At 36.8% G+C, this 25,329-nt stretch overlaps 2 protein-coding genes across 2 annotated transcripts in view; one reads left to right on the top strand and one right to left on the bottom strand.

Annotated features, from left to right (window-relative positions):
* LOC125779314 (uncharacterized) overlaps positions 1 to 25,329 on the top strand; it is a 280,552-nt gene that overhangs the window by 53,148 nt on the left and 202,075 nt on the right. The gene's annotated exons all lie outside the window — the stretch shown is intronic.
* LOC105222324 (protein yellow) lies at positions 1,731 to 16,244 on the bottom strand. The gene is made up of 3 exons (XM_049460555.1): positions 15,447 to 16,244; positions 2,524 to 3,199; positions 1,731 to 2,459 (listed from the first exon to the last, which is right to left on the bottom strand). The coding sequence occupies exons 1-3, from the start codon at positions 15,869 to 15,871 to the stop codon at positions 1,974 to 1,976; spliced, it is 1,587 nt and encodes a 528-aa protein (XP_049316512.1). The 5' UTR covers positions 15,872 to 16,244; the 3' UTR covers positions 1,731 to 1,973.

Here is a 25,329-nt window from a genome sequence, read left to right as displayed (position 1 = left end):
GCCTAGTGCCCAGTAAATAGTCAAAGAGCAACTCACCCGTTTGGTCGATATCCGTTCTGCTTCATACTGTGTGGTGCGAATTTGATCCGATTGTAATCAATCACTTGAAAGATTTACTCCCCGTACCAGCTCTTTTTCAGTTGCGATGGCATATAACATGACACCAACTGGTATTTGCCAGTGTTTTTTTTTAGTTTTTTATTAGCTATTGTACATGTCCAAATTTTCCATAAGTTATAACCTAATGTTCTCAATCCGCAATATTCTCCATTAACCCAACACTCCTGATTGAGGACGAAATCAGGCTACGCCATGCAGTTAACTGGGCATAGTAAATCTAATTTGCGGTGGTGAAGATTAATTTGAAGAAGATCTTTTAATTATTGTCTTATTTGCATCTTATTGAGAGTCGTTCAGAAGCTCACTCTCAGTTAGTCTGTCTGCATACTCAGACCCGAAAAACAATCATCTTGCTCAGTGTTCTCCACGTCGCTCGAGGACTCCATGGGATCTTCCGTGGAATCGGCTATTGTGGCCTTGCATAGCTGGATCGATCGCTCGTCATCACAAGCTATCATCTTGACTTAGCTCTGGTACCATCCGGCATATGCGCATGACGGTAGAGGAACTGCATTACTTAACAGCGCCTCCAACGCTACATTAAACAGCGCAGCTTGCACCCATTTGCAGTGGGCTCTGGGGATTCTTCCTTCGGGATCTCCCTCTTCAAGCTTACCATTACAAATAATTTTTCGGGCATCACCCTCTTAGTGTATGGTCTTTTGACTTACGGATTAACCTCTTCAATTGACCTCTGTCGCTTGTCTGCCCCTGCGGGCGGTTCAAGTAAAAAATTTGGCAGGATTGCTCTCGCACACTCAGTGGATACTTGAAGCTCCTTCATTAGCCCCTCTCAGATAGATAATAACGAGAAACGGCATACCTTGCCTTCGCTGCAAACGCGCTCCTAACAGCAGCACTTTTCGCATCTCCCCCTCTCCTTACTTAGCAGCCAAACTTTGGCTTCAGGGTTTGTAACCGGCTGCAGCTGGTACTGTTGCTTTCCTGGAGCCAGCATTGGCTTCACCTCCCTTGCTAGTTCGAGCCTTACCTCCTGAACCAAGATTCGCTTCCGTCTTTGTCCTGGCTTTTCTTGAGCTCGAAGTAAACGCTGTTCGCTTCTGAGAACAATTAGCTCCCTCCGACGTTTATACAGGTGATCCAGACTAACATTTTAGACCCAGGAGTGTAAGGAAAAGTATGTCCGCTTTCACATGGCCCCACTACCCATGTAAGGATGGGCGCCAGAAATCCCTAAGCACAGTTCGAGATGCTAGGCATGGGTTGCTTGACACCTTAATCCAGTCCTGTCTGTAACTTCAACCATAATAAGACTCCCTAACTAGATGCTGTACTATTTAAACCCAGGAAGTCTACCAGGTGTAGTTAGATACCTCCCTACTACAACAGAGGTCAGCTCGTGCGAGCTTGTCCCTGCCTACGTCGTGACATTCCATTGGAAATATATGAATTTAAAAATGTAAGTATTAAATAATAGTTGCAAGCAGAACCTGACGCTGATGACAAATAATTCAATGATATGATCTTAAATTGTCTATTCTTTTACAGGAATTATAGAACATAACTTAATCCTAAAAGGTTAGCGCATTAGGGTGTTTTGGTGGGAGGTGAGTGAACACCGTTTTTTAGGTTAATGAAATGTAAAAATATCGTTTTTGCATTATACGTATATATATTTAAATACTGAGGCACATGCTAACTTGTTACTACAAATACTTGTACATGTAGACATACCTAAACGCCTTTATTTTAATGCCATTATTTACATTGCTATTTCATCTAATTTACGTTGTTAATAGTATCGTATCAAATAATACAGTCAAAAATTGCGAAACGGAAACGTACTTCTGGTTGTCATTCATAGTTATGGACATAATAACTCCATTGAAGTCTTAATAACATTCTCCTTCTTGTAACTGGATTACAATAGGGACCTTAGTATGTGCCTCTTGCACTTGTGTGTCACATATAGTGCCGCGAACAATGTCATTTACACCACCTCGCAAAATACGAAAGTTAACATCACTGTAATCCAACTGTCCATACAAATAGATCGGCAGATTATTACTCATCACCCATACTCCTTGCTCTTCTTCTTGGTCTACTTTCAAATCATTGGGAAATTGTATCAGTTTTTGCCCTCTACTTAACAACATCGCCAAATTGCCACGCACATATGGCTTAGTGGTATCCCAACAAGCTACATTATCCCGATGAACCTGTGTGTAAAACATTATCCCATTGCGTGCAATACCTGCTGCAGATGACTGTCCAAGATCTCCGCGATCGCCAACTTCAACGAAGTATTTTGATAGTTTTTGAGCGCTTGTTGGCCATAGTTTTTCGTCACGCAACAATCTGGTCGAAATAGAAAATTCCTTCAAAAAATAAATATAAAATCAGTAATTTAGTATCAGAAAAGTAAACCGTATATATTTTTACCTTAAAACTCGCCATTGGATGGAAATATAACGTGCGCTCACCATATGAAGGCGTTGCTTGATTCGAAAGGCTCATGCCAAAAACGCCATCCAACCATTGAAAATTTAACCCATAAACATTAAAATCGGATGCCACAGGGTTGGGATTGAAGTTGTAATTAGTTACACGCCAACTAATATTTTTAGACAAACTGTATACGACAATACCAAAGCGCCACACATCTGTTACATAAATGTAGGCATCTTCGCACTGATTGTCTTGAATATCGGCCAAAATATTTGAATGCAAAGAATCTTCTTTTACTTGGTCCGCCGGCAGCGTAAAGCTTACAATCATTTTATCGGTAGCTAAATCAAAAGCCACAATTTTTGGTGGACAAATCTGGTTTAATTTAACTGTTGCATTAACTATGCCCGAATCAATAACCCACAAGCGACCACAAGAGTCTATTGAAGAACGATATACCGAAATAAGTTTACCACAGTTAAGTTCCTTGACATTACTATGTACGCTCCAATTTGGATAGGGGCGTAAGGCTGGACTGCGTTCTTTGGGCGGATAAGGCAAATAGTTGAGGCTTGATGGTACACCGTCCTTCCAACGAGGTGTGGTAATAAACATACGGTCACCATAAACATCAATGCCCAATGGCAAATTATTTTCTGGAACAAAATCGCTAAAAAATAGGATAAAACAAGTAAAGAAGTCTTAAGTTTTAGTGTAACCAATTGTATTATATTCCCAAAATTTTTATCAATCAGCCGGATAAATACATTCAGGTGTTGACAAAACAAAATGTTGAGTAAAAATTCAACATTTCACAACAACTTTTTCACGTCATTCAGAAGAAGATGAAGACATGCCCATCTCTCCTGTCACTGGACATGTGTGAACCGCTTACCTAACGAACTTTGACAGTTGTCTGGATCAGGTAAGTTTGACGATTTGTAAACGGAACGATTTTTTGCTACCGTCCAATATCGCTAGTAAAAAATGTAGAATAATGAAAACTAAAAAAAATGCGAAATTTAAAGATATTTCATGAAACGTTTTGCAATGTGATGCATAGTAACATTAATTTTCAATTACCAATGATTAAAAACATTTATTAATTGAGAACCAGTGGGCTTAATTCACCTTATTAGGTATTAAACGTTCAAAAGTTAGTTGTTTTAATATACCATAATATCATAAAAAAAGATTTAAATAGTTTCGCGATATATTAGAAGTCCAATATAAAATAATCTTTAATTGTATAAAATGTTGGGTATTTTAATTTAAATTCCCAAAAATCATTATTTTGCCCGATCTGGCTACAGTAGAAAATATTATATGGGCCATTCCATCAATTGGCGACATGGTTTTGTACCCGTGGTTCTCCGATTTTGACGAAACTTTAGAATATCATAATATAGACTAAAATAAGAATATCTGTAAACTTTTTAGTGGCCAAACTTGCTTCATTGTTTTTTGGCGCGCACTTCAAATTGAGATCAAACAAAAAAATGACTTTTTCTTTTATTTTTTAACGACCTCAAAATTGAGTGAAAAAAATTTTGAAGTTATCCATTTTTATGTAAAAAAATCTCAGCTTTCTGATAAAAATATTTTCGAAATCCAAAAAAAATTTCAAAATTCAAAAAAAAACTGTTTTTTCCAAAAATCCTGCTTTTTGTGCTCTTCCCCCACTTTTTTTTCAAAATTGACATTTTTATTCGATTCCTCGTTAAATTTTACATAAGAATCAGTGTTCAAAAATGTGGGACTCTGATCCCATCAACAGCAAAAAAAATGCAAAGTTGTCGCTGTACGGCGCATATTTTTATGAATGAAGACAGTGATTTCTTCTTAATCCAAGTCTAAGAATACAATTTACACATTTACCTCTTTCACACAACCTTCTAAGCGAACACACTGCGCGGTATAGCGACAACTTTGCATTTTTTTTGCTGTTGATGGGATCAGAGTCCCACATTTTTGAACACTGATTCTTATGTAGAATTTAACGAGGAATCGAATGGAAAAGTCAATTTTGAAAAAAAGTTGGTGGAAAAGCACAAAAAACCGGATTTTTTGGAAAATAATGTTGTTTTTTGGATTTTGAGCGTCAACTTTGAATTTTTTTTTCTGTTCATGGGATCAGAGTCCCATACTTTTGAACACTGATTCTTATGTAAAATTTAACGAGGAATCGAATAAAAATGTCAATTTTGAAAAAAAAGTGGGGAAAGAGCACAAAAAGCAGGATTTTTGGAAAAAACAGTTTTTTGTTGGATTTTGAATTTTTTTTGGATTTCGAAAATATTTTTATCAGAAAGCTGAGATTTTTTTACATTAAAATGGATAACTTCAAAATTTTTTTCACTCAGTTTTGAGGTCGTTAAAAAATAAAAGAAAAAGCCATTTTTTTGTTTGATCTGAATTTGAATTGCGCGCCAAAAAACAATGGAGCAACTTTGGCCACTAAAAAGTTTACAGATATTCTTATTTTAGTCTATATTATGATATTCTAAAGTTTCGTCAAAATCGGAGAACCACGGGTACAAAACGATGTCGCCAATTGATGGAATGGCCCATATATAAAATGCTTACTTTGAGGCGCTCTCACACTGGAATATGCTGGGCATCCCTTTATCCCTGGCATAGATAACTTGATATAAATCTCTTTCGTTCGAGAGAGAGCTGTCAAAACTCGCATTTTTTATAACATTTGCCAATGATGCCACTGCTAAAAAATATTAGATTGGACATTTTATAAATAACTTTTGCGTATTTTGGATTTTCGACACTACCTACCACTGATGTATGCAAATAGGGCGTTAACGATATTATTTTTGAGTGCCCGTTTCCCCAGTAGGCCATTATCACCCATATATGTATATAAATAATTTTACAAATTACCGACATCTAATTCTACAGAATTTCAACAACGCTCTCATTTTTAGAAACGTGTCACCTGATTGCTCTCTCACAACGCAGGGTTGACAATCTCGATATACTGTAGTAATTATAAAAGTTGTCTTCAATATGTTTGAAATTTTCTTAAACTATATAAAAATCAGAGTCGAATGCTATTATTTATAAACATATAAACTAATAGTTTGTTTTCAGTTTTGATATTTTATATTATGAAAAATTGTAATTAAAAACTTAGATGTGTACAAAACTACATATGCGTTTTGAGCAATGGCAACATTGTTCAATTGAGAACAAAAAAGATGGCGGATTTCTGAGTTTTTAACACGGGCTCAACTTTTGACACATTTTGCACGCTAAGGAAGGAATCTGAGGAAGGAAGTAGCGTTTTTCGGTGATCACACTTTAATACTCCGCGTGAACGGACGTCATCGGTGATAAATTCGCTTTGTTTAAATGAGTTCAGCCTGCCCCCACTCTATCCGGGACAACTGGCGCACACTAATAAAAGACAGCTCAATTCACCATCTGATGACACCAACACAACTCACCATACCTACACACTCACTCATCGAAAAGGATGGACAAGGAGAAAGCAGATACAATTCGATGTTCAATTCGTTCTACACAAGCCGCCCAGCCACAACTTTCATACTTTCGCTTCTATACTGCGCCGCGGAGTTCCCACTTCTTTTCGATCGTCATCGTTCCATCCGCGCCGACAGCGATCCAACTCTTCTACCTATATACATACATACATATAGTTTCGCAAAGCATTCTGTAAACAAACGATTACTTTAAATAAATTGTGCCTGTTAAATAAATAACTTTTTTCCATTTTAAACACTCGCGCGAGTGTGTTGTATTCCCCAATAAATTGGGTAGGTAATTAACTATGGTCCTTCGAGCCTCACAGAAAGGCACCAGTGGAAAAACAAAATCCGCAAATCACATATAAATATATCTGTGCGGTGAAAAAACAAAACAAAAACCGTGTGCAGTGAAAAAAGCGAAAAAAAAGGAAAAAAGGTGCAGTGACCTCAAAAAAAAAAAAGAGGAAAATTGTAAACAGTTTCTATAACACTAAATATATGTTAATACATACAAACATATGTATACATAACGAAAAAGTGTGCTGAGGAAAGGGAACTATAGAAGAGTGCAGAAGAACAAACCACAAAAATATAAAAAAGTGCAGTGGAACGAAAGAAAAAAAAAACAACCAAAGCTGCGGTACTTACAAAACCAAAACATACAAAGTTTTACAAAAACAAAAAACACTGAACAGAACAATAAACCGGGCGCGTAACCCCCAAAATAAAAATACAACAAACATATGTGCGCGAATTTTAAAACAAAATATAATAAACAATTTTAACAAACAAAAAACAATAAAAACCACACACGGGCACGAAAACTTATAACAAAACATAAATAAAAACAAAGTATAACAAATATTCGGGCGCGAACACAAAATATCTACTAACTATAAATCAACAAAAACTATTAGCCGTTCTCTTATCCAGCAGACTTCAGGAGTGGAAAAGGAATTGGAACAAAACGCCCTGGCTTGTAAACACCTATAGTATAGCACATAAAACGCCCCCGTGAGGAAAAACGAAGTGAGCGTATTTATTTCATTTCATTACATCTATTTTAATGCACATATGTATGTATGGATGTAAAACCTATGCGAATATAAAATCCGTATTTCGAAATCCGTTTTAACAGCGGAAAAACGTTGCCAAACTGCCCCAGTTTCGAGTTTATTTTGCGGGAAAAACGAACACAGTTTGGTATAACGTATATATGTATATCAATATATGTTAATAAATAATTTTACATTATTGCCTAGGTACTAGCTTACCTTCGTGTATTCAAACACTTATTAACAAACAAAAAACATTCAAGTATCATCTTGCAATTCTTCCGGCATACCTCTTATGTTTAACATAACATTAAGCAGGATTGCATAAATGAAGTAAGCAAAGGCACAAACATAAATAAAAATTGTAACACAAAAAACAAAGCAAGAATTGCAAAAAAGACATACATACATACATATTCGCATATACATATGTATACCTAGTGGAAACATATTTATCCCCATATATTCTTAATATACATATGTATGTACATACCACAAAAACATATTCACAGAAACCTTAACAGACAAATTACGTACATATATATAATATTGCATACGGAAAACATTTTACCGAATCCGTTTTCGCACTCTCTTTTCGTCGTGCAAATATTTTGCCAAACAATAACAAACACATTAACACATATGTATATACATATAAACAGATTTACGTTTTTCAATTGCGTTTCCGCGCTCTCTTCTTAGAGCGAACATACATATATAAATATATTTGTACATATAATCATACGGCAAAATCTGCCTGTGACGCAAAACAAAATCTCCAAAAAAAAAAAAACAAACCAAAAGTTCAAAGTCCACATTTGCAATTATCCAGCATACCTCTTGTTCTTTGGCAAACAAAAACAAGCAGGATTGTGGACAAAAAGCTAATTGATCTCTCTAACGAGCTCTCAATTGCTTAAGAACAAGCATAATTATAAGCACAAACAATTCGCGCATACTTATGTACAAAGCATATTGATCTCTGCGACGAGCTCTCAATTGCACAAAAACAAGTACATACAAGCCAATTATTAGGGTGTACCTAAAAATAAATAATTCGGACATCAAACATTTTAATTAATAAAAAGCGCGGTTTTGAATACCAATTAACAATTCAAATATATTTTCGAACTAAAATATAACTAAATAATATTATTTTGCAAAAATGGTTCATAACGGCACAAATCAAAATACACCTGTAGGAGCTACACGCTCAATACAGGTTGTTAAATTCATTTCACAAAGTGACAGTTTATTAAGATACTGCACTAGATTTGCCTCTTTGCCGATTAATGAAAACTCTGAATCGTTATTAGAAATCAAAATTCAAAATCTTGAAAACTTTTGGACTCGGCTCCAAGTGGCTCATGACGCCATTTTAGATTCTAACGATTCAGATACACATAATTTTAAATCATCGGCTTACGATATTTACGAAAACTGCTTGGACCAATATGAAGAAACGAAAGCTATGATCTCCGATCAATTAAAGCTCATAAAAGCAATCGCACCTACTCCCCACAGTAGAGTAGAGCTGCCACAAGAATACAGTCAGAAGGCATATTCAGGCATCCAACTCGAGTTGCCCGCTTGTGACACAGAAACTTTTTACGGAGGTTATGAAGAATGGCCGTCCTTCCGGGACATGTTCACGGCCGTGTACATAAACCATCCTCAATTGTCACAAGCGCAAAAATTGTATCACCTCAGATACAAAACTAAAGGTCAAGCAGGCGAAATAGTTAAACAGTTCGCATTAAATGACGACAATTTCAATTTGGCTTGGGAAGCTCTAAAAGCTAGATTTGAAAACGAAAGAATATTGGTCGATAAGCAAGTAACGACACTATTAAACTTGCCTAAAATTAAGAAAGGAACAAGTGTAGAATTCATTAAACTAGAATCCACTGTTTCTAATTGTTTGTCGGTTCTATCGACACTTAATATCCCCACAGACAGCTGGGATCCTATTCTGGTAAACATTTGCACCGCCGCATTACCAGAAAAGTCGTTACTTCTATGGGAGCAATCGCTCTCATCACGAAAAAAGTGCCCAACGTGGCAACAAATGAAAGATTTTCTCACCACCCAATATGAAATTGCGGAAAGGTTAGAAGAAAAAATAATCAAAACTAAGAAAATTAAAAACGACCAAAATAGAAGCTTAAATAGACCTCAAGCTAAAAGCAAAAACAAATCAAACATAATTTTTAACAAAATACAATCGTTCACATCCGAACAAAGAATACATACGTCATGCGAACTATGCACAAGAGGGCACAAGCTAAAATCTTGCGAAAAGTTTAAAAAACTTAATATAAACGAAAGGAACAACTTTGTCAGATCAAAAAGACTCTGTACAAACTGCTTGTCCCATACTCATAATCTTAAAAATTGCAAAAGCAAATTTAACTGCTTATATTGTCATAAAAGACATCATACAATGCTTCATTACAGCATATATCCCATCTCACCCCAAAGAAGCGCTTATTCACAAGGAAGATCCACGGGTTTAATTGCGAAAGCGAATCCCGAAACCCAAAATACAAAAAATTGCCAAGAGACACCATGTTGCTCAAAGGCACAAAAAGCTCAAACGCTTCACAGCCAAATACAAAGTGGACTAGTTACAGAACTAGTTACCACCACACCAACTCAAGTTGAGTACAATACAAATAAATACCTTAATTCACAATTAAGGAAATTTCAAACTGTAGAAGATCAGTATTGTGAAGACTGCTCTAAAGTCACAATTACTCGATCAAATAATGGCCGGTACGTCGTACGACAACCACAAGAGCCACAATTTTCGAATACCCCACATAATGGTAGAAAAAACAAAGTCAGATTCCCCCTGACAACTTCATATAGAAACAATAAGATATGTTCGTAACTTTTCGACCCCGCAGGATGGCTTTTGCCAATAATGATACAAGAAACCTGCTTAAAAAATCTCAAACTATGTGGCGCGGTACTAAACGTCAAATTAGTGCATACGCTCCTAAACATATAAAAAAAAGTGTCTCAAAAAGTCAAAAAAAAAAAAAAAAACCAAAATTGACACTTTTCATACAATATTGCCCCACAGAGGATTAAATTTTCAAATAAATAAAATCTCAAAAGCAAGTTAAGGGATCACCATACTCCCAATGCAATACTGTGACGCACCTAGACTTAACAAAAGCAAAGGTAGCTCTTATCGCACCTACATTAGCGCTTCTCATAAGGGTAGTTGGTGAGAATCACATACCACTTAAAAAATTATAATTCTAATGAAGCCGTTCGCAATTACCGGCCACTCTCTCGCAAGATCCCTCCTTTGTCACAGTCCTAACTCCAGAGCTAAGGAGTACCCATTCTGGCCATATCTAAGCCAGGCGTGGGGTTACTATCCTTCATAAGCCGATAATAAAGAACAGACAAATAATAGACAATTGTCAAATAACCGCTACTGAAATAAACAAAAGCAAACAACGCATACTTTTGTTTGCTACAATAATGAGTCAAAACCGAAAACTCAAAATAAAGTTGCTTTTCTCAAATACCTGCACGCAAATTAAAATGCATCCAAATACATGTGTTATGTTTAAATCGAAATCCGTTGTCTGCACACCCGGATAAACGAGAGTATATTAAAACTCCATCATCAAATACTTCTGCTGTCAGAATGTATTCTGCGCCTCGGCTACTCAAATAGCAGTACGCCAAATTACAGCATACTAGGCAAAATATTCGCCTAGGGGGCCCAGGATGTTTAAATGAGTTCAGCCTGCCCCCACTCTATCCGGGACAACTGGCGCACACTAATAAAAGACAGCTCAATTCACCATCTGATGACACCAACACAACTCACCATACCTACACACTCACTCATCGAAAAGGATGGACAAGGAGAAAGCAGATACAATTCGATGTTCAATTCGTTCTACACAAGCCGCCCAGCCACAACTTTCATACTTTCGCTTCTATACTGCGCCGCGGAGTTCCCACTTCTTTTCGATCGTCATCGTTCCATCCGCGCCGACAGCGATCCAACTCTTCTACCTATATACATACATACATATAGTTTCGCAAAGCATTCTGTAAACAAACGATTACTTTAAATAAATTGTGCCTGTTAAATAAATAACTTTTTTCCATTTTAAACACTCGCGCGAGTGTGTTGTATTCCCCAATAAATTGGGTAGGTAATTAACTACGCTTACTCAATTGTTCTCACGTTTTTGCTTTATTACATTTTCGTTCTTTATAAATGTGTTATTCTCAAATAAACAAAAACAGATATATTAAAAAATCATGGGCCCGAGGCCACCCCACAGAAGAGGAAACATGTTTTCTCTGCTAAGTGAAAGCCGAAAAAGAGACAATCGTAGATCAATCGTTCAACTCGTTAGCAAGGAAATAATCTCCAAAGCTACGTTACGCGATGGAAGTCTCGTCCTGCTTGTCAAAAGCAAAGAGATGGCCAAAATTCTTGAAAACCAAACAGTTACCTCGAATCTGTGATATCACGTGTAAACTACATGAATCCCTAAATAACATCAAAGGTACAATCTACGCGCCTTTTCTCAACAACATACTAGAAGAAGAGATTGTCAGTGAACGAAAAGCACAACACGTTACGTCGGTTTACAAATTCAACAGAATCATAGATGGTATACCTAGACCCAATGGTGTTGTTCTTATAACTTTTGACCTATACACACTTACCAGCAAACTTTATATTTTTGGGAATGCTGTGAAGGTACGAGAATACATCCCAAACCCAATGCGTTGCAAAAATTCTTACGGTGTCATACGGTGAAACACTGTAAGCATCAAACTATATGGGTAAATTACAATTTCCACCTTATTCTCCAAATAACTGGTCGCCATCACAGTGTCCAAACTGTAGGAAGGTACACTCGGCTTCGTCGCCCACGTGTAAAAAATACCAAGAGCAAAAAGAAATATCGGAAATGAAAACAATTTTGTTCCAACAACAAACTCCCATTACTAATTCCTTGAGTTACTCTTCAGTAACCGCCTCCTCTTTTATCTCCGTCAAGGAAACCCATATTCAAACCAGCAAAGCCATTACAAACAAAAACAGCACAAAAAAATACAGATCAACCTAGCAAAAACCAAAAAATGCTCCCACTATATCCTTAATTCCCGCCTTCAGTAACCCAACAAATGAAAATAAAAACAAAAACGAAAACGAAAACGAAAGCAACGAAATTAAAAATACAACAAGCATTCCAAACATTCTTTCGGTAAGTTACCTGTCTTTCACCAGCCGTGGAATTTCTCACGAACAATACACAAAGAAATTGGACAAATCAATGGATGAACCTAACTCCTAGTCAAGTCTCTCTGATTTTCTATTTCCCATTACGTACAACATCTGATTCAATTTCTCTCCTCTCCTTTTAATGACTACTAAAATATTGCAATGGAATATGAAAGGATACAAAACTAACAATAATAAATACGTACATTCCTCCCTGTTAAAATTTTTCAGTACATGATTTTTTGAACCCCTTAATTAATTTGAAAACACTTTTAATTTTCAATGGCGACTTCAAGGCATGTAGTACACTACGGGCAGAAATAGAGGGATGTTCAACTTATTCCAGTGTGAGAGCGCTTCAAAATTAGCGTTTTTTATAACATTTTCTATTATGGCCAGATTGGACAAAATAATAATTTTTGGGCATTTAAATTAAAACACCCAACATTTAGTAAGAATAAAAATTACTATATAGTGGTTATTTAATATATAGAGAATTTATCTAATCTTTTTACGGTATGTTAAAACAACTGACTTTTGACCTTTCAATACCCAATAAAAGGTTTTAAGCTTCTTAGCTCTTAATCAATAAATGTTTTTACTAATTTTCCATTGAAAATAATACTATGATGCTTGACATTACAAAACGTTTCATCAAATACATTTAAATTTCATAAATTTATTTTATTTTCATTGTTTTACATTTTTTGTAAATGGTCTTTAACAATGCAACAAATCCCTCCGTTTACATATTTCTTTGTTAAGATTTCAATCTGGCCATCGCTCGTTTCCAATTGCTAAACGTCAAAACCTCCTGAACTCGATCAACTTTCTAAGTTCAGGAGGTTTTGACATTTAGCAATTGTTCTCTCACTTCCAATGAGAGGGGAGTTGGACATATCTTTATCTCTGCTATGGGGATCTTCCTCAACCAAATCTCGTGGTAAAAAAACCTCAATCTTTTTAACGATCAAGGATAAAAAGATGCCCACTTATTCCAGTGTAAGAGGGCCTCAAAATAAGCGTTTTTTATATAATTTTCCATTGTAAACTGATCGGGCAAAATAATGATTTTTGGGCATTTAAATTAAGACATCCAACATTTTATACAATTAAAACTTATTTTATACTAGCTGACCCGGCGAACTTCGCCCCGCCCAATTTTTATTTTTTTTGGAAGTCATAGACTCGTATAACTTTACCACAAATAATATAAACTTCAAACAACGCATTTTCATTTAATGTTTTTAATGTTTGTAGCGCCATCTACTGTAACATAGCGCACTCAATACCGCTGTTAGCGCCACCAACTGGTGGATAGCTCTTTGCTAATAATAAACAAATAATTTGCAATAAATAAATAATGCGACTATAAGGAGAATTATAAACTATCCTATCTTTCAAGTTGGACCAAACTGCACACAGTGTTAAAAATTTCATTAAAATCGGTTCAGTAGTTTAGGAGTCCATCGCAAACAAACAATGTGACACGTGATTTTTATATATTAAGATTGTACTTCTAATATACCGCGAAACTATTTAAATCTTTTTTATTTTATGGTATATTAAAACAACTGACTTTTGAACTTTCAATACTTAATAAGATGAATAAGCGCACTTATAAAGTTCTATCCATCATTCGTCGCTGTGCATCACTTCATAAGCAACTTAACCTACAGCTGCCTACATTAACAAGAAGAAAACCCGGTTTTCCGTCATGGCTATAGCAAGACATGTCTATAAACAACAACATAACTTCAGGAGGCCTCCTTCCTGATCATTATTCCATATTCACCGCCAAGGCTTTAGCCATACCAAAGACATGCTCGTTTGCATGGAATAACGCAAGAAAATATTCTAATATGTTTTCACAGTCTATTGTTGCAAAAATATTGTTCTTTTCTGGGTGCCAAATCATCAAGGAATTACGGAAATGAGCTAATTGGCGAATTTATTATATGTATATCCCAATATATACAACAAAAAAGGCAGCTAATTGGAAAAATTTCCGTCACCGACATACCAAATTCAATGTACATGAATGGCCCAGGCCCGTATACCCAACAAACACGTCAAAACCAAAATGGTCAATTTATATACGTTTACGAATTGGACACGAAGTTTACACACGAACATTTGATCACCAGCAAAACACCGCAAAGATGCGAATTCGGCAAGACACTAACACCGAATATATCTTATAAGTATGTACGTAGTATTTCGGAGCTGGAGTAATTCGCATTAGGAAGAATTTCTTTAAGTTACTCACATATTATGCGGTATAAAATTCGAAAATTTATTAGGGATGTTGGGACCACGGCAAGTATTGACTTGGATATACGCATTTTTTGATATTTAGTCACATTATTATCATGGAAAGATTCTCTCTGAATTTCAATAATCTCAGAAATTAAGCAATATTTTCGGTAGTAAGCAATGCAAAGTTTTATTTCAATAGCCATCATTAGCTCGCGATTTAATGTAAAGTTTAAAGTTCCTATGGAATATAAAATTATGACATATGATTTCGCCCATTTATGCAACGTAATATTAGAATAACAGGATAATGTGATATTGGTTGAAATATATAGGATTATAGGATTTTTATTAAATGTGGGCAGTGCCACGTCCATTGCCCAGTTCATCCGCTCCTATAAGACCCTTCTGTATCATGTAGGATGTGAAACTTAGAGGTTCTGACTTATTTATTTAGTGAGTTATCACACTTTAGTAATTTTCACCTTTAATGTACTTAAACTGAACGAAATTGTTCAACAATTATCAAAGCGAAATTTGCGGTACAGACTCATAAACTTTTTGATAATAACCGAAATAGTGGATATCACTGTACGAATATGGTTATAATCGCGGGTAGAGCTCTTTACGTAATACGTGAGAATCAACAAAACATTTGAATATCTGTAGGACAGCAATAATTAGAGTAGCAGAGGTAAAGAAACCATCTAGTCTACACATTTTTATACAGAACATACATATGTATATGATGTGCTTTTATTCTGACATAAATTGGAATATGAGGACATCACCAAACTGAACAATTGAGTAAGATCTTACCACGAAACTCACCGATTTGCGATGGCTTGTTGGCGCTGTGCATAAGTCGGATATTCAAAATCTAAATACTTCCACTCATTTACAATTTGAAATGATTTATTTGCATCCGCTGCCATTGGCATCTCATCGACGTAATTTCGCCCAAAACTTTCACTAACATCGCTACCTACAACATTTTCACAGAATGGATGCATTTGATGCGTGTAGTCCACGTGGATTTGTGCTACTGCTGGCGGTAAAATTACCGAAGGGAAGTTTTGTACACCAGAGGACAGTTTGAGCCCATTGCTATTAGCAGTAGCCGATTTAAATGCCGCTTTGATTGGAAATACCGTATATCCACGGGCGCCAGTTGACTCAATCTCAGTAAATGTTAAAATAATAAGCACATTGATCACTAGACACACTAATGTAAAGCAACGTAAAACAGCATACATTTGAACAAATACAAAATATTTTAGTTAAAAAGTAAATTAACTGTACGGCTGTCGTATACAAAGTCTGAAACGCGTTTAACGTCCGATATAAGTAATGGCAATCGGTTAAGTTGTATATGTAGTTATTGAACGTTACAGGTAATAGATTTGCTGAAACTTTCAAATTTTTGCAAAATGATTTAAAGTAAAGCGAATGAACAAAACTTGTGCAAAAGCATACGCAATTACATTAAAAAAACTGGTCCGGTTGTACTCAAAGCTAAATCTCACATATGACGAGTAGGTATACATATGGTAAATAAAGCATGTATAATAGGGCAAGCCACAAACTACACAATCGAATTTTTGAGTTTAAATGAAGAATAAAAATTTTATATACAAATATACACAATATATATATATATATATATATATAATATCACTGTAAGGCCAAATATTTAGCTTCATTTTAAAAGGGGCCGAAGAGCATTTAAGGTTTCACATTTAAATAACTCGTAAAAAACCTTAACCTTAATCTTTAACCATTAAAGATAAAATATTTTATTTTGCCGATTCTTGTAGAGAATAAAACACATAATTGTATGAAAAAATGAATATGTTCCGATGGTACCTAAGTCTAACTCAGGTATGGTGAACTCATTATGTCGCGCATGTTCTTTATGTCTATATGCTTTTAAAATATAAGTCTTTTAATCATCAACTTTTTTTCGATCATAAAATTACCTAAATAATCTACTTCAGGGAATTTTCTTGTATGTACTTAAGACCTTTGAAAAGTTAAAGAATTAGAAGTTGATATTTTAATGTTTTTTGATTAAAAGTTTTCAAGTTAAATATTAAATTTTTGGTATTTTTAATGAAATCCGATGTTTTGCGTATTATTTAAATTTAAAACTTTCTATGCTCATCCACACTTTTCAATGAATGAAGCTAAAAATTCTACCTCTGTATATAAATAGTAGGTTCATTTTAACTTATTAAGGGAGTATTCTCATGTAATCACTTCGAAAAATCGATTATATTCTTAAATTTTGACAGTAAAACCTATTGAAAACATGCTGTGAAAAATTCAGACCGAAATTCATAGTATTTGATAAGTTACAGCTGCTACGTTTCTAAAAGCATTTTTCTCGAATCATCATTTTCTGAAACTGTTCAAACTATTCAACCGATTGCTTTAAAATTTACATATGTTCTTCTACTCATTTATAGTTATCGTCCCTACCAGAATTGTTTATTTTCGAAAATATTTTCATATTTTTTTAAACGATTTTTAACGAAAAAAAAGATTTTCGTGACTTTTTTTGAAGCTCGACATTTTTTTTAATGAAATTGATTATATTTGGTAGGGACGATAGCCGCAGAACTACTGAATAATAATTCATTCGATTTTTTATTTCGGACAACATGAACAGCCGCTATCACCATGACCAGTGAACTACTTTTTTTTTTGTTGGGGACTACTTTGATTAAAAAAATATATATATATTAAAAATCTAAAAAACGAAAAACATTTTTTTTGTACATTTCAAAATACAGATAAAAATATATTAAAAACATTAAAATGATTGAATTTTGTTGTCGCATAAAAAAATTTTCCTAAAAAGTGCTAAAATGTATGCGTTCACATACCCCTTAAGTTTAATTTTTGTATGACTCACTCTAATGTATGTGATATGTGAACAGTTGTAAAAAATTGAGATCTGTCCACACATATGTACTATATATGTATATTGTATGTACCTATTCAAATACAATAACCGGTAATTAGCTTTTACCCACTGCAGTAGATATTATTTAGCTAATTTAGATGACCCAAATTTTGGGTATGAATGACTTATGCTCGCACTTACCTTAAAAATAGTAATCCAGCAGGTTAGAGGGACTTTATATACAACTGTGCTAAATTGAACCATTTTCATGTGCAGAAGTATAAATTTCATACAACGGATACAAACGGATTAAATCAAGATATAACAACGCCCAATCCTCTTATAACAAGTTATTTACATTAATGATGAAAGTAATGAACATGTGGATTTCTGATTTTGAATTTTTTGAGCTTATGATAATTGATGTGGTTTCTTACTAATTTAATTATTTAAAATACTTTGAGCCTCTTTTTGTAAGATTTATTATACACTAAACATGTCAGAAACCGTCTATATCGGATCACTTATAGAGTATTGCTGTCATACAATCTGAACGTTTTAAATCATGTCCTTTTAAGAAGCCTTTCTATTTGTGGAGATGTCTTAGAAACTTATATATGTATTTGTCGAAATATCTTCCTGAAATTTTGCTCGAATTGTTATCCAAGGCAACGCTACAATATCCGAAAATATTATTTAGATTGGACCATTATAGCATATAACTGCCTTCTAAACTGATCGATTAAAATCAAGTTCTTGTATAGAATCTTTTCTATTTGTGAAGGGTATTACAGCTTCAGTGCAACCGCAGTTGGATAGGTAGTATGGGTGCAGCCTTGTTGTCTTTCGGGCTCAATTAGCACTTGCTGTGCCAATTTGATGCACTATTCGTAGACCTTATATATATGCTATCACGTTTCACCTTCTTTTTCAAACCATTTTGAGGTTTCGATGAAGCTACTTATGATATCCTTTTAGTAGAAATCCATTCAGGGTTTCACAGAGAAAGTGCCGAAGGATGTGCTTGCGTCTCACGTACTTAGTGTACAGCTGCAGCACATCGTATACTAACTTTATAGCTGGGCTCTAAGCTACCGGGGGGGTCGGCAGGTCGCGGATAGCCGGACGGCCTGTAGTAGCAGGTTAGTTGCGAAATAAGTTTAAACGAATAAGCAATCCCCGACGATGAGCGACAAGAGTGGAGGCGTGATGGGTAATAAAAAAAAAAAAACCCAGGCGCGACGGACCCATAGTGGGCGGCTCCCTGGTCAGCGTCTGTTCACCAGGTTAGGTGCGGCTGTTAAAAGAACTAAAATTGACCGGTACACAACGTGGTGCACTGGGAGTCTCTCGAAACCTTAACATCGTCTTCTCGGTTGCTATCGTGAAAAGGGTGATGTGAGCTTGCTCTGCTGAGGTGTTAGTCACGTTATTTGGTCAAGAAGTGTGCATTGGGCGTAGGATTAGTAGACTGCGTTGCCCCGGGCGAGCGCTGGTCCGTCCGTGTTTTCCGGGACCGGTTAAGCGAAGGACAGGCCTCAGGGAACTGGGGTAGGAGCAAAGACACCGAGGGTATACCCGTTCCTGTCTATTTCGGCCCGCCCCCCTGCACACGACGCGCTGGTAAAACAAAACAGAAGACAATGAATAATTTTTTGAGAAATAATACAACCAACGCTACGAGCAAGAGTGATAACAGCAGCAACATCTATGCCGCTCTGATGAGTAGCGGACCTAAGGTACAAAATAATGGAACACCAAGTTCGGATATAGACCCCTTTAAACGCGCACCGAGGCTAGGTAGATCGCCCACAAACGCGCTGAGTGTCGAAAAGCCGGCGAGGGCAAGATCGTCACCACCAGCCTTCCAAGATAGCACACCACAGGCTAAGCAAACACTCTCATGTGTAGACTACATGAGCGAACTAGGGGAAGAGATTAAGAAGCTAACGGAAATGATGGGTCCACCACAGCGAACCATCAACAATAACATAAGGGACCTCCTTAGTAACATAGGAGTACTTTATGGAAAAGCCCAGAGTGAGCACACAAAATTAAAAGAAAGGAGAAACTTTCTGAATATGCCCCCGACCACGGAGGTAACACCAAAAAGACCCCGTGACGAAAAGCAGGCCAAAAGACGGACCCCACCTAAGAAAAACAAACCCACCCATGCAGAGGAGTCAAGGCAACCTAAAGAGGGGAAAATAGATAAGCCTGCCATAGGTGCTCCAAAGGATGATTGGATCGAGGTAAAACGGAAGAAGAGGACGACATGTAAGCATCCGCGACGACCTGATGCCATCATAATTGCGCGAACAGGGAATATGACCTACAGCGACATTCTCAGGGCAGTTAAGAAAAAAGATGCTCTCCAGAAGCTGGGTGAAAATGTAACCCGAATTAGAAAGACGGCCAAAGGCGAAATGCTGCTAGAGTTAAAAGATGCGCAAAAGGAAAATACAAGCGACTTCACAAACGAAATAGGTAAAGTTCTGGGGAACCAGGCAAAAATTAAAGCACTTACTCACGAAACAACGATAGAGATTCGGGACCTAGATGAAATAACCTCTGAAGACGACATCTGCAATGCTATACGCGCACAAATAAAGGAGCTAGACAACATTGATAAAGCATCAGTAAAAAGCATCAGAGCGGCATATGCGGGCACGCAAACAGCCGTGCTAAGCCTCTCTGCTCACCAGGCGAGATTCCTACTTGACGAGAGGAAAATAAAAATAGGATGGGTTGTTTGCCGGATCAGGGAGAGACCGACCCTTAAGAAGTGCTATAGGTGCTTGGAATACGGACACCAAGCGAAAAGTTGTAGCAACCAAGCTGACAGAAGTCAGTGCTGCCTTAAATGTGGAGAAAAGGGGCACTTTGCGAAGGCATGCGATAAAAAACCATCCTGCGACGCGTGTAAAAAAAATGGTCGAGAGAGCACAGACCACCAAATTGGTAGCAAAAAATGTCATATGTACATTGAAGCGTGCAAAAAAGCGAAAACATGAGAGTCTTGCAACTTAACCTCAACCACTGCGAAGCAGCGCAAGAGTTACATACGCAAACGGTGATTGAGCAAAAAGTGGACATAGCAATACTAAGCGAGCAGTACAGAAATCTGGGTACTGAAAATTGGAGCTCCGATCAAACAAAAAAAGCAGCCGTGTGGGCCTGCGGGGGCAAGCCATTATCAGGACAAGCCTACTACACATGTGCAAAAATCTGTGGCATAAACTTTTACAGCTGCTACATCCCACCGAGCGTCCAACAAAATGAATACGAAAGAATTCTAGACAATCTGGTACGTGTCATCGCAAATACAACAAGGAACATTGTGGCAAGAGACTTCAATGCGTGGGCAATAGAATGGGGCAGCACCCACACAAATAGGAGAGGAGATGCGCTCCTAAAGGCGTTCTCAACGCTTGACATTGTGCTGTTAAACACTGACAACAAGAACACCTTCGAAAAGAACGGACGCGGTTCCGTAATTGACATAACTTTTGCCAGTTGCTCCCTGATGCGGAAGATTAACTGGCAGGTAAGCAACTTATACACGCACAGTGACCACCTGGCCCTCTTGATAGAAATAGACAACCCCACGCCGGTAAAAGAATTCTGTCCATCAAGGAAAGTCCAAACCAGAGGCTGGAAAGTCGACACCCTTGATGAAGAGATATTCAAGCTGATATTAGATAGCAACCCGAACAACGCTGCTGCGGAAACGGAACAACAGGCGGAACAATTAATACGACACATCAGCAAGGCATGTGACGCCGCTATGTGCAGGAAAAGACAAGCCACGCACAGAAAATCTGTATACTGGTGGAATGACGAAATTGAAGTCCTACGAAGCGAATGTCACAAAGCAAGGCGTCTATGCCAAAGAAGGCGACAATCGACGAATTACGTAGTGCTACAGGAATGCTTTAAGAGGAAGCGAAATGACCTCAAAAAAACTATCAAAAGAAGAAAGGCCTCCTGCTTCAAAGAGCTGTGCAATAAACTTGACGAAAATCCATGGGGTGATGCCTACAGGATAGTGATGACAAAAGTCCGGGGCCACAAAGGCCAAGCCCCAACCTGTCCCAAACTACTAAAGACTGTAGTAGAAACCCTCTTTCCCGCGCAACCGTCAGAGTACTATCGTTTAGAAGAAACCGGAACAATACCTACACCAGTCACTGACAAAGAGGTTTTAGAGGCAGCAGAAAGGTTCGACAATAACAAGGCATCAGGGCTGGACGGCATACCTAACAAGGCCTTAAAGATAGCCATTAAACACAGGACTGACCCGTTCACAAGACTGTTCGCAAAGTGCTTACGAGAGGGCTTATTTCCAAAAATTTGGAAAATGCAACGTTTGGTACTAATACAAAAACCAAACAAACCGCTTGGAGAACCAAACTCGTGTGCATGCTAGGCACAGTGGGGAAAATACTGGAACGAATAATAAGCGTACGACTGGAGTAACATCTCGAAAAAGAGCAACCGGGACTGGCCGATAACCAATATGGATTTCGCAGACATAGGTCAACAATTGACGCGATTAAAAAACTTACGGACGTCGCAGGTAAAGCTATAGAAGGAACCAGATGGATGTATGGCTCCAAAGAGTATTGTGCGGTAGTAACATTGGATGTTAAGAATGCCTTTAATTCAGCCTACTGGCCGAATATAATAAGAGCTCTTCAGCTAAAGAAAGCACCACCATATTTGCTGAAGATCATCTCCAACTACCTGTCGGACAGGGTCCTGATATACGACACAGACGAAGGACCACAACGTTATAGGGTGACGGGCGGAGTTCCACAAGGCTCAGTTCTAGGCCCACTCCTGTGGAATGTCTTATATGATGGAGTGTTGCGCCTTCCATTACCCAAACAGGTGCAAGTAATCGGATACGCGGATGACATCGCCGTGACTGTGGTAGCGAAGGAAATTCACGAAATAGAGCGCCTGTGCAATCATGCAGCGGAAAAAATCAAAGAATGGCTCATGATAACAAAGCTTCAACTAGCTGGCCAAAAGACGGAAGCTGTACTAATCACAAGCAGAAAAAAACTAGAGGTTGCCACTCTCAATATTGACGGATATAACATTACCACACAGCAATCCTTGAGATATCTAGGAGTGATGATAGATTCGAGGTTATGCTACAAGACGCATATAGACAAAGCCTGTGAAAAAGCATCTAAGATGACGGCGGCTCTAACCAGGATAATGGCGAACATTGGTGGGCCAAGTCAAAATAGACGAGTCCTCCTGGCCAAAGTGAGTCAGTCTATACTTATGTATGCCGCACCCATATGGGGGATAGCACTGCAACAGAAAACATACGCAGAAAAGGCGAAATCGATAGTACGGCTGAATGCAATCAGAGTTGCATGTGCCTACCGCACTGTATCACACCAGGCGGCTGGAGTCGTATCAGGCCTCATGCCACCAGACATAATGGCCAAGGAAATAAAGCGGGTATTCGACAAAACGAAAAGCACTGGCGATCGCCTAACGAATGAAGAGCGGAAGCAGAAAAGACAAAGGAGCCTAAACGAATCGCAGAAACGATGGGACGAAGCAACTACGGGGAGATGGACGCACAGGCTTATTAGAAGCATACAACCATGGATAGAACGGAAACACGGGGAAACGGATTTTTACCTTACTCAGTTTTTAACAGGTCATGGATGTTATAGAGAATATCTATACAAATACGGACATGACGACGAAACAAATTGCTCCTTCTGCAGCAACAGCAATGAAAATGCATTACATATCTTCTTTTCCTGCCCAAAATATGAAAAGGAAAGACAAGAAATAGAGAGTGTGATAAACGATTGCGTGACTCCGGAGAATATAGTGGATTACATGATCGAATCGATGGAGGTCTGGAACAAAATGAGAGCGTGGGCAGCTATAGCTATGCAAGAGCTAAGAAAGAAAGAGTGGCAACGAAGCCACAACAGAAGGATGAATCGGAATTAGAGCGAAAGTGTGTGAATGAAGAGCCGAGTGGCTAAGCTTGGTCCCACGATGTAATGCCTAACGGCAGTTCCGTGGGGCAAATACAAGCAAAAACGACGGAGTTCAGGGTTTAGTACGTAGGCGTATTGTGTCGTAAGTCCTGCTTGGGCGTGCGGCCAATACGAATCGTGCATATCGTCCGGAAAAATGACGATATCTTTGAAGATTCCCCCTCCGAAAACAAAAAAAAAAAAAAAACACTAATGTAAAGCATTTTAGTTAAAAAGTAAATTAACTGTACGGCTATCGTATACAAAGTCTGAAACGCGTTTAACGTCCGATATAAGTAATGGCAATCAGTTAAGTTGTATATGTAGTTATTGAACGTTACAGGTAAGATAAATCCGCCCATTTTTTCAACATGACAAAATAATAGATTTGCTGAAACTTTCAAATTTTTGCAAAATGATTTAAAGTAAAGCGAATGAACAAAACTTGTGCAAAAGCATACGCAATTACATTAAAAAAACTGGTCCGGTTGTACTCAAAGCTAAATCTCACATATGACGAGTAGGTATACATATGGTAAATAAAGCATGTATAATAGGGCAAGCCACAAACTACACAATCGAATTTTTGAGTTTAAATGAAGAATAAAAATTTTATATACAAATATACACAATATATATATATATATATATATATAATATCACTGTAAGGCCAAATATTTAGCTTCATTTTAAAAGGGGCCGAAGAGCATTTAAGGTTTCACATTTAAATAACTCGTAAAAAACCTTAACCTTAATCTTTAACCATTAAAGATAAAATATTTTATTTTGCCGATTCTTGTAGAGAATAAAACACATAATTGTATGAAAAAATGAATATGTTCCGATGGTACCTAAGTCTAACTCAGGTATGGTGAACTCATTATGTCGCGCATGTTCTTTATGTCTATATGCTTTTAAAATATAAGTCTTTTAATCATCAACTTTTTTTCGATCATAAAATTACCTAAATAATCTACTTCAGGGAATTTTCTTGTATGTACTTAAGACCTTTGAAAAGTTAAAGAATTAGAAGTTGATATTTTAATGTTTTTTGATTAAAAGTTTTCAAGTTAAATATTAAATTTTTGGTATTTTTAATGAAATCCGATGTTTTGCGTATTATTTAAATTTAAAACTTTCTATGCTCATCCACACTTTTCAATGAATGAAGCTAAAAATTCTACCTCTGTATATAAATAGTAGGTTCATTTTAACTTATTAAGGGAGTATTCTCATGTAATCACTTCGAAAAATCGATTATATTCTTAAATTTTGACAGTAAAACCTATTGAAAACATGCTGTGAAAAATTCAGACCGAAATTCATAGTATTTGATAAGTTACAGCTGCTACGTTTCTAAAAGCATTTTTCTCGAATCATCATTTTCTGAAACTGTTCAAACTATTCAACCGATTGCTTTAAAATTTACATATGTTCTTCTACTCATTTATAGTTATCGTCCCTACCAGAATTGTTTATTTTCGAAAATATTTTCATATTTTTTTAAACGATTTTTAACGAAAAAAAAGATTTTCGTGACTTTTTTTGAAGCTCGACATTTTTTTTAATGAAATTGATTATATTTGGTAGGGACGATAGCCGCAGAACTACTGAATAATAATTCATTCGATTTTTTATTTCGGACAACATGAACAGCCGCTATCACCATGACCAGTGAACTACTTTTTTTTTTGTTGGGGACTACTTTGATTAAAAAAATATATATATATTAAAAATCTAAAAAACGAAAAACATTTTTTTTGTACATTTCAAAATACAGATAAAA

This window comes from Bactrocera dorsalis, chromosome 6, assembly GCF_023373825.1.
Source record: "Bactrocera dorsalis isolate Fly_Bdor chromosome 6, ASM2337382v1, whole genome shotgun sequence".
Classification (NCBI taxonomy): Eukaryota; Metazoa; Arthropoda; class Insecta; order Diptera; family Tephritidae; genus Bactrocera; species Bactrocera dorsalis.
The sequence above is the reverse complement of the archived record's forward strand: the minus strand, read 5'-3'. Positions and strand labels throughout refer to the sequence as shown.